Source organism: Hyposmocoma kahamanoa, unplaced genomic scaffold (assembly GCF_003589595.1).
Source record: "Hyposmocoma kahamanoa isolate Upper Pololo Valley unplaced genomic scaffold, ASM358959v1 63, whole genome shotgun sequence".
In the NCBI taxonomy this organism is placed as follows: domain Eukaryota; kingdom Metazoa; phylum Arthropoda; class Insecta; order Lepidoptera; family Cosmopterigidae; genus Hyposmocoma; species Hyposmocoma kahamanoa.
In genome coordinates this window covers 914,481-925,200 of record NW_020653851.1, presented here as the reverse complement: position 1 = coordinate 925,200, position 10,720 = coordinate 914,481, and the positions used below count along the sequence as shown (strand labels likewise).

Genomic DNA, 10,720 nt, shown 5'->3' with positions numbered 1-10,720 from the left:
GCTTTCGAAGAAATGAAATAAGAATAGAAGATCTTGACATTAATATTAATTAAGATTGATTTGTAACCCAAAGTATAAAATATGTAAAATAGTAAAATAAACCAAAATGTTTGAAGTTAATCCCGGTTTATATTATTAAAAGTACCTCTCGCAATGCATTAGAGCTATGACCCCTCGTGACAATACCTAAACAAAAATTGAACGAACAGATGGCGGATTTCTTTAGTGTCGTACCTTAATCTATCGATAAGCCATTATCGACATGCAAACTTTTAATTAAAGTAGATAAATATTCCATTTGGGAATATTTTAGGTTATATGGAAATAACCGGGAATGTCACATGAAATTTTGAATTTATTGTTTTGCGTATAATGTTACAAAAAGTGAATTTGCACAGAAAAAATGTAATTCGAGAGTATATAAAAAAAGAGACAACTTTGAAATATAAATCTAGAGATCTCCTATACATTTCCAACCTCAAGATTCATATTTTCACAGAGAAATTTTGAAACAGTTTCCAAATAGTGTAAGCTTTTGTATTTATGCATTGGTATATAGAATTAATATCAGTGACTGATTTAAGTGAATATTTAATGCTTCCATTTAATCTTGGAAATGGATGAAAATAGTAATATTATCAATAATAAAATTATTATCATACGCTTATTTGCTTAAAACATGGTATATCAGGAGATGTAACAAGAGACAGTGTTAGTATAAACATGTTTCGCATATATTATATAGTACGCAAATGTCTGATTATACAATGTCAATTGACTACTATTGGCCAAGCCCTTTGATTTGTGCAGAAAAATCGACACTTCTCCGAAGTGAGACAAGTAGTCACAAGCGACTGCGAGTTGTGACAAGCCACGTCAAACGAGCTCTATACACGTTAGCGCTCGCCTTCACTCGGTCAGCTAGGCGAGTGACACCGAACGATGGCAAGGCAAGGCAAATAGGCTGTCTATGTGTTAGTACTGGCCTTCACTCGGCAACGTTGGACCAACATGGTCATTGTATTGCTGGCTTTATAAAATAATAATTTTTAGTAGTTAGGGTTACCAGTGGGAAAAAATCGGAAACAACTGGTTAATTTTGTTTGCAGGAACTGAGAATGTCTAGTAAATGAGCCTTGTTTATTCTAAATCAAATATAAAATTATTTACCAATAAATTTAATAATGGAATTGCTTTATCATGTAATCTAGTTACATTCAAAATTATGTTAAAATTTGACTCATCAAAATGAAGCGAATAAATGAAGATGGTCTTTGATTCAATGTTTATATTCGGCACTCCTATGATTTCCAACCATTCTTTATTAATTTTTATTTGTAGGTAAACTTGAAATATTAAAAATAATAATAATAAAATAATAAAAACCTCGTAGGGAATTATTTTAATAACAGTATATCGATAATATGTTCACTTCTGAGAACAACACTATCTCAAAATAATCGTTAACAACAATCATCAAAATATATAAACAAACAGGCAATCTGAAGAAACCAACGTAAAATTTGGCAAGATTTATGAATAAACTACTTAAATATGTCTAATTACATGAGATATTTGGGCTTTTGTGTGATTTATAGACAGAAAAATAACACGTGGCTGAACAACGTTAAATTGGGTCGATTTTAGCTTTTTCTAATGCTACATCCCGTAATGCTGCAGCGACGAATTTTTATTGACACTTAATTGTTCTCACTGTCAATATTTTTGTCTATTTTATTACAATACATACGGATAATTCAATAAAACACTTGGAAAAACATTTGTTTTGACATGTCATGTACTTCCCTTTGACAACCGTATCATGTACCTCATGTACTGCGAAATGGACACGGTTAGCATTTAAGATGGCGTTACGTATTTTCGATTCCCGTGTTTGACACAGACCAATGTAATGCTATCTCTTTTGGCTTTGTCTTAAGACGGCACACAATAGTTAAACAAAGACAATTAAATAGTATAATAGTTAAATAACATGTTTATGTTTTGAACATCGAAATGCATCATATACATATAACGTCTGATTTATATATGTCAACATAACATGTCCTTTAGTTTCCATAGTCTAAGGATATGATAGTTGGACCCGACTCTAGTTTGTCTATGAATTAAATAAAGACTACAGTTGTGTGACATGCGTGAGAAAAAATTGTATTTGCCGCCATTCGTAACATGCGGTTCCTGAACACATCACAGAGAGCTTATAATATGTGTATAAATAAAGCAGTGTAACTGTACATAATCAGACATTAAAACACTCGTGTGATGTTTTTATGAACCCACACTCGGATTTGAATGCCTTTCATTATGTAAGTCACATAAACTACTATTACGTAGACATCGTATAGGTTCATTTATTACTAACTTACCAAAAACTTATCAAACAAATCATGTACCTAAGTAAACATATTAACTGAACAAGTAATAGTAGATAAGTCACGTATGTAAGTCGAATTTTTCCTCGACGTGTCTTGAACTAGTTCCTGGTCCTTGGGGGGCTGTCAGGGCTTTGGCCTGCAGTTTCCGTCTAGTCACCGCCGCAGAATCTTATGATTAAGAACCACGGACTAACTCGAAACGTGTTGAGCCAAAATTCGACTCAATACGTGAGTTATTCATTAGTTAATATACGGTAGTAATACTTGTTACCTAAAACTATAAGCATTTTACCTCTGTTACCCTTTAATATACTCATCGCTATACGTCCCAGAAAAAAAATGGTGGGGTATAGTAAAGTGGAAGTAAGCCGGGACCTGGCGTAAATGAATATGTTTCAGGTTTTAACAACTGTTTTAAAATGTTTACGTTCTGTTTAAAATTAAATTTTGTTTTTTGTTAAGTTTTAAAATTGAACTTCTATTGAAAACTTTTGCTATTGTCACCTCAGGAATAACGAATTGTTGTGATTCATTACTATAATACTCCAACAACAAGCGCAAAGCGATTTTGAAAAGACCGTTTCTCTAATTGGTCCTACCTGCAAACGAAATCAGCCTCCATCCATCGAAATCCTCTCCATTTAACGCTGCTATTCCTTGGGCCATCAAAGTCGTCATTTAAGATTGTGACGGTATGATCTCCTTGATCGTCATCCCACCTTGTTATTTAAATTTCTTATTTTATTCTCACACTCGTATTTAAATTCAAATTTTGAATTGTTCCATTCTTTTCCTCGCATTCTAATTTTGTTTCATTTCATCGTCACTCCCTGCCAGATCGCGGCAGAGAACACATCTTATTTTTACGCTTATTATTTTTTTTTTGAGCCGTTTACTATTTTACTAAAAATCTGTTGTACAATATACATTTTTAAGATCATAAGTATTGTTAAAACTGGAATAAATACTTACAAAACTGGATTTATTACCATTGCCCTTTACCCTTTTGAACTTTGAACTTTAAACTTACTAAGTAAGATGTATGGAGGCTGCGGAGGCTACTACTACATTCCATCCAAGAGCACATAACGCCAGCCGCGCTCTCACAAGATTTTTTAAAATACAGTTATCAAGGGACGCAACGAACAACTCAGACACACCCATCTAAAACCATTTCAGTGCCACTCAGAGGTACACTTCATAGTAGAAACGCAATAATACACACATTATTGTTCTGCGGCAGATTTTTTTATGGTACCAAGTGACGGAACGAACAAGTCATGCACCTGGTGGTGACACGCCTGTTTAATAGCAGTTACAGTGCCACTAAGAACTTTAAATTGCAATTATCTGAGTGGTACTGCCACTGTGTCCGTTAGGATTCCCATTACGTCGTAACGTTTTATTTGTCGTTCGACGACTGTCGCGTATAGCCTGTTCCCATATCACGACTGTTTGTCGTGGACGTTTATTTTACCGTTGAACGACTGTCGTGTCTAGCTGTTCTCACTAGATCGTCACGAGAATCGTTTGAAGCTGTGATTATCTGTCGTCACATTTTTATCGTGACATTTAATTATTGTCGAACGACTGCCGTTCTAGCTCATCCCATTGTGACAGGCTGTCGTCATAACGTCAATAAAGTCGTGGACGACGGTTAATCATGTTATTCCATGTCTCAACAACTTCATTTAAATATACAAGGCACGACACTTTAAACTGTACGACTACCTGTCATCATGACATAATGAGAACGCACCCTTGCCCAGAGATATAATGTTGACGAGTTCCGTATGCTTATATGTTCACCAGCACCCAAACCCTTCAAAACCGAAACACAATAATACGAGCATTACTGCTTGGCGGTAGAAATAGGTACGTACCAGTACTTGCCTGGACGATTTATTATTACTTTTTCTGCACTTGCTTGCCTGCAAAGTGCTCATTCACACCATGGAAAAAAACCGCCTTAAAAGCGCAAGTTAAATTTATCGGTGTACAGCAGCTACCACAGAATTCCCACCAGCTGTTCGTATCGAAAGAGGGAACGAAACGCATTGTGCGTATAAGTGATATGTCAACTACATAAGGGAGAGATCGCAACCCACGATTGACGATCGAAGGGGGAACGATGTCGAGCCTTCTGATCACGACGCTCTGTGTGTATTGCAAATTTTTTTTTGTTTGATTTGTGCTATTAAGAGTTGATACTACCTCAGCTCGAATATAAATTTTTCCCATACTAATACAGTTCATTTGGGTCGAACGGCAGGGACGCTGGCTTTATTTCAGAATTTAAAAAACAATGTATTTGATATACTATACGTGTTCTATTTAGTTCAGTTGATATTAAAAAAATCATTGGTATATGTAAAGTACAGACGGCAGCACATTAAGCTACACATTGATGGATCTTGTTCCATTGCACTGGAGGCGATATTCGAATAAAAATTCGAATTCGAATAAAAAAAGCTAGATGTGCTGTCGCCGTACCTACTGAATACAGCGGTGTTCTTGTAAAATTTTTTGCTATATATTTTTTCCAAATCTGATTGATTCAACACTCACTGTTATGCAGAATCGACCAAAGCAATTTGAGGTTAAATCGACTCTTAAATATTTTAAGCTAAATCTTAATTTACGTCCAACCTGGGAATGTAATTTGAATAAATGACGTTTTAAATATTTGAAGGAAGTCGAGCAAACAGTTCTCCTACTAGTTTACCGCCAACTTCACCAACCTACATCAGTCTTAACAAAGATTCTAAGTAAAAGCAAATCTGTGAACCACGGACAATACATCTTTATAGACCAAAAAATTATTTAATAAAGGTAAGTAGAAATTAGGATATTAATATAACATTTCGCATGAAAGAGAATCCTCCACCTTGCGGCTTCGATAAATATCTCATTGTATCGCAATGTATTGTATTGTTATTTGTTCCTTTTATCTCGGAAAAAAGTACAATGGGAATTTTTTCTGGGATGTCTTCACCATATCGGGATATGAATTTATGGACGGTACATACTCGTTATTTCTTGTAGTTGAGTTTAGTAACGTGCAGAACTCGCCTGCATAATTACTGCGACCCTGAGTATACGAAAGCCAGTAAAGTCACAGAATAAAATCATCATCCAATTTAAGAGCCAGGCTCTTGTCAACGTACCTCCTCCACACCTCACGGTTCGCAGCGAGCTCATTGACCTCTATGTAGCAGAGCACTTTGACATTCTTCTTTATTTGTTCACTGTATGCCATTCTTGGTCGTCCTCTCTTTCTTTTTCCTTGTATATTCCCTTCAAGTATAACTTTCATATATTTGTCACTACGTAATAGATGTCCAAGCATTTTCGTCCTTCTTCTCTATTGTCTTTAAAAACTTTCTCTATCTCCAATCATTTTTGAAATTTCCTAATTTGATGTCTTCTTAATCCATTTTATTTTCTCCTTTTATCTTCACCACCATATGTCATATGTCTCCAATCTCTCCTTATCTTTCTTTGTTACTATCCATGTCTCGCATCTATACAATGCGGTACTCCAGACATAAGTTTTGATCAATCTTTTTTTTCAAGTACAAGTACACTTGGGATAATTAGGACACGTAACACTTTGTATTACATATAAAATATACTATGGTATTCCACTGAAATGTTTGAATGACTTTTAGTAATAGTAGAGCTTCTTATTTAAGAGTTCGTCTGATCTTTATAACTTCATCTCGGTCTTCCTCTGCCGATCATTCGTTCGATCTTCTTCTATAATGCTTCTAAGAAAACCGCCGTGACATGTTAGATGTCCAAACGTCTATCCCTTTCGGTTCTTTATTGTCTTAACACCTCCTCATTGGTTTTCCCTACATTTGTCTCCAGCATCATATCTAAAATGCTTCCGATCTTTCTGTCTCTCTGTGTCACGGCCCGTGCCTCATTACCTTACAATGCAATGCTCCAAATGCACACTTTTATCAGTCGATTCCCTGCCCTTTTTCGAAATTGTGCTCTTAATAAATGTTTTATTGTTATTGTAAACATTTCTAGAGTCTTTAGTGTCATTAGCTTTCAAACTGCCCAAGTGATCAAAATTAGTTACTAAGTCTTTACTGGTTCGAAATCTTAAGAAAATATATTATTGTGTGGGTCAAATTTACGAGGCTTTTTGTGCCGAATATTTTCAAATAATAATTATTAATCCAACAATAACCACGACCATTAGTTTCTGGGTCAAGTCAACAAAACGTTACTTAGGTTTAATTTGTTAGGAACCAAATTAAGTTCAGGCTTTGCCCTCCCAATAAACAAAGTTTACATGTCTTTATTTAGACAAATAAAATTGCTAATATTCCCAATGGACTCAAAATTCTATTTAATATTTCCACAAAATTGGTTCCGAATAACAATAAAAGGAGATCGGATATTATGAAATCAAACATTGTTAGATCGGTTTATCGTATTTTCCAAACGAACGCGGCGTTACGCCGCAGCCCGCGTCAATCAAAAATAAATAATGTAGCAAACGAAGCTTTCGTTTTGTACGAAACAGAGTAACCGTTATTGTCGAATTGTAAAATGTGGAATGGATTTTCTTTTACGGAATAGAAATAATAGACCGGTAGAAGCCCTGAGGGGAAAACCGTTTCTTCTCAACGTCAACGGGTCGAATCCTTTGCGTGAGTGACGGCATGTACCTGACTTTTAAATTTCGTACATTTGTGAATGTTTAGTTTTTTTTATGATACTAAGCGATAGGACGAATAAGTTGTGCGCCTGGTGGTAAGCGACACACCTGTCCATAGCAGTTGCACTGATGCTCAGAGTTTTAAATCGCAAAGATCTAAAGGACACAAGTTAACAATCATGTGCTTGTAATTTCACCAGCACTCTTACCCTTCAAAACCGAGTAGCAGAATAGCAGAAACAGGTAAGGTGGCAACATTTCCCTGGACGTACTCTGCCACAAAAATAGTAGCATATCTACAGGTAACGGTGAAAGAAAACATATACATATAGACAAAGGATCACAGCCCCTAAGAAAGCATGTGAAGTCCCCAACACGCATTAAGCCAGTTGAGCCTATACCCTCTCCTTAGGGGATAGCAGTGAGACGTATAATTCACGACGTTATTTTGAATATAAAACATAACTGTAATGTAAGAAATCAAGGAGATGGGTAACTTACAGGTAAATTTTCTTTGCCAAATTTAGGTGACAATTTTTATTATTCAATTATATTTTATCGTGAATCGTGAATCGGGATACTATACTCGAACATTAAATAGCACTTTATGATAATATTCCTGATTATTTAAATAATAAAAATTGCCACCGAAATTAACTAGAGAAAACTTATCTAAAAGTTACCCAGATGTGGTAAAGTGCTCGAACCGACAAAGTGTTTTTTTATAACACCAAGTGACGGGACGAACAAGTCGAGCGCCTGATGATAAGCTACACGCCTGTCCATAACAGTTGCAGTGACACTCAGAGCTTTAAATTGCAAAGATCTGAGGAGCACTGCCACTGCACCCGTCTGCCAGAGACATAAGTTGGCAAGTCCCATGTGCCTGTAATTTTATTAGCACCTACCCTGCTAAATCGGAACGCAGTAATGCTAACATTACTGCTTGGCAGAAATAGGTAAGATGACAGCACCTCTCTCAACAAACTCTTTCAAAAGGTGTTCAACTACTGTTTTGGTGCAGTCCATATTTCGAACGCCAACTCTTGAAATCATTGATACCTTCTCTGTTCAACTATTTAAGTTGTGAAGGAAAGATTTTAATATCGCGGTTTAGAAAATAGATAATGGCGATAGATGGCGTTAACCAATTCCAAGCAACTGGTCAACGCCATCTATCGCTACCATGTCGAACTAAAATCCACTATAGAATAGAATTAAATCTTTATTTCTTTTAATTTACGCATTAGTCGTATATTGCAATTTAAAATAAAGGTCAAAGGAGATTATCATCGACTATAATTTATACATTAACAGTTAATATAAAACAAAATAATAGTATCAAAAAGGCGAAATATTTTCAAAATACATGTCTAATAAAAAAAATATAAATACAATTTCATTGTCAGAATTGCTCCACAGTGTACAATTATCAAATCAATTACTAATTAAAAGCAAAATTCAGTCGGATTTCGGCGTTGTAACACTCAGATTTGCGGGTAGATTTTCGTTGTATCGGAGCCCGATAACTCGCGGGTTTCTCGTTGCGGTCCCGCTACCGTCGGCAACGGATTTAAATTTTCCCGCGTTTCGCTATGCTCAGCCTCCATTTGTGACTATTCCATAGTTACAGTTATCACTAACGAATGCGTAAAAAAATGTGAACAAAATGTTCTTGTGACGCTGTAATATTTCCAGTACGAAATTGTCAACGAATTTTTTGCAGGCGCTAACGAGATCTATCACTGTAAACTCATGGTGGAAGCACCGCTGGAAACTGTTCAAGTTTCCACCCGCGTATTCAATTATTTCGTAAATGTAAAGGAAATTACTTTAACGTGGGTGTGTTTTTGTTGGTATACTTCTTCCCACTCTCGTCGTATTTTGGGAAACGGTTATCTTAAGACAAGTCGAATGTCAAGTTTGTTCATTACCTTGTTACTTTATTACAAGAACAACACAAAATGCCAACAGAAATACGTTTAAATTTTAGGAAAATTATTTAGAATCCATCGCCTACTCAATCTGTGACGATAATTTTTACAAACATTTAATTAAATCAATTAATTTCTTCGTGCAAAACCAACAGCTCCAACCGTTTAAGAATAATATCAGTACAGAGTAGTATAAAAAACCGAACCCAAAATTTCGTGGAATTACATCAATAGATAGCCAAGTTTTATCGAAATCGGTTACCGGAAAATGAGCGAAACCGGTTTCATCCCCTAGTTTGCCACCCTTAGAAGTGGAATATTTTCTTCCAATTTAAATGGGACTATTTAGATACCCTCTTTCCAACAAAAAAAGAATCATCAAAATCGGTTCACAGGAATATAAACATACAGCCAATTACATGGTTTCCACCTACAGTTTCAGACAAATCAAACACGTGCTTTAAACAAAACCTGCACCAACAGTCACAAATTATTCAATAAAATTAAATAGAATGGCCGTGAATTCACACTTTAGCGCATCAACATATAGCATATTATTATATCAACATCTAGGGCATGATTGCGCAGCACATTATCCAAGTTCTTCCTAGCTCTACATATGAAACAATTCAATTTTTATTTATAGTTTATTAATTGAAGTTGGCTTACGGCTTTACGCAATCTCTCCCGATCGCAAATGAAAATGAGAATGGTCACGCTCGCCATCGGAATTCGAAAACTAAAGTAATATTCCAAATTCAAAGGCCGCACGTATTCCACGCGAGCACCAGACTGAGTAACTTTTAAAAAACGTCCTCTCGCTACGAACTGTCATGTCGCACCGAAGTTGTAGCCTACAGGCGTTCTTTGCGCTTTGTTCCGTACTCCATTTTGTTCCATTTTCAAACAGAGTTCGTTCCTAGTTCCTCCTAGCGGATAAAATCGTTGTTCGATTTCAACCGAGTTCTTATTTTAAATTTAGTGGGAACAGATTAAATTGTCTTTGGAGTTTCGTTCTGGTATAGCTTTTGTTTAATATATAACCTGCTTTAGGTTATGGTAGCCACTTAAATATTTCTGAACGGTAAATAGCTACGTTATCAAAATGAATTTTATCAATGAATTGTCCATTACATTAAAAAAGGCTGATAAAGCACTTTTGCTCGGTTCTCGTTTCGATAAATTTTGTAACAGCCCCGCAGCAAACAATTTTACTTAGAATTCTCGCTTTGAGCACCTACAAATTTCGTTTCGACTTTTAAACTAACAGGATTTCCAACCTGTCGTTTCAATTTCCTGCCAGTTATACGAAGTTCCGGTTATTCGGCCAGTTTCAAAAGTACTCTTTCAAATCGAAAGCGCTTCAAAGTATTTGAACGTACGTCGCGAAGTGTTAATATCGCTTTCGAAAAGCAACTTCCATTATTATAAATTTTAATACAAAATTCGAACATAGAGAGAAATTCCTTCTATCTAACAGGACTGATTGCTCGATTTATCTATTAATTATTATAACAAACTAGTGGAGTAATTTCACATAGAAATAATTGGATATCAATTATCATGGTAGTAAAACATTATAATATTCATTACAATCAATATTACATCTTTTTTTGAGCACAGGCTAAAAAGCCTTCAGCTTATAAGATAACAAAGAACTAAGAAACTCAATAAGTAATGTAAAGGCGGAGACTGTCCGGAGGATTGCAGCT

General features: G+C 35.5%; 1 protein-coding gene across 1 annotated transcript in view; it reads right to left on the bottom strand.

Annotated features, from left to right (window-relative positions):
- LOC113229904 (acetylcholine receptor subunit alpha-type acr-16) overlaps window positions 1–5,655 on the bottom strand; it is a 97,833-nt gene extending 92,178 nt beyond the window's left edge. The window contains exon 1 of the mRNA XM_026463596.1: window positions 5,575–5,655. Coding sequence (XP_026319381.1) covers window positions 5,575–5,655 — 81 coding nt within the window. The remainder of the gene's footprint in view (window positions 1–5,574) is intronic.
- Between the last annotated feature and the right edge of the window lie 5,065 nt (window positions 5,656–10,720).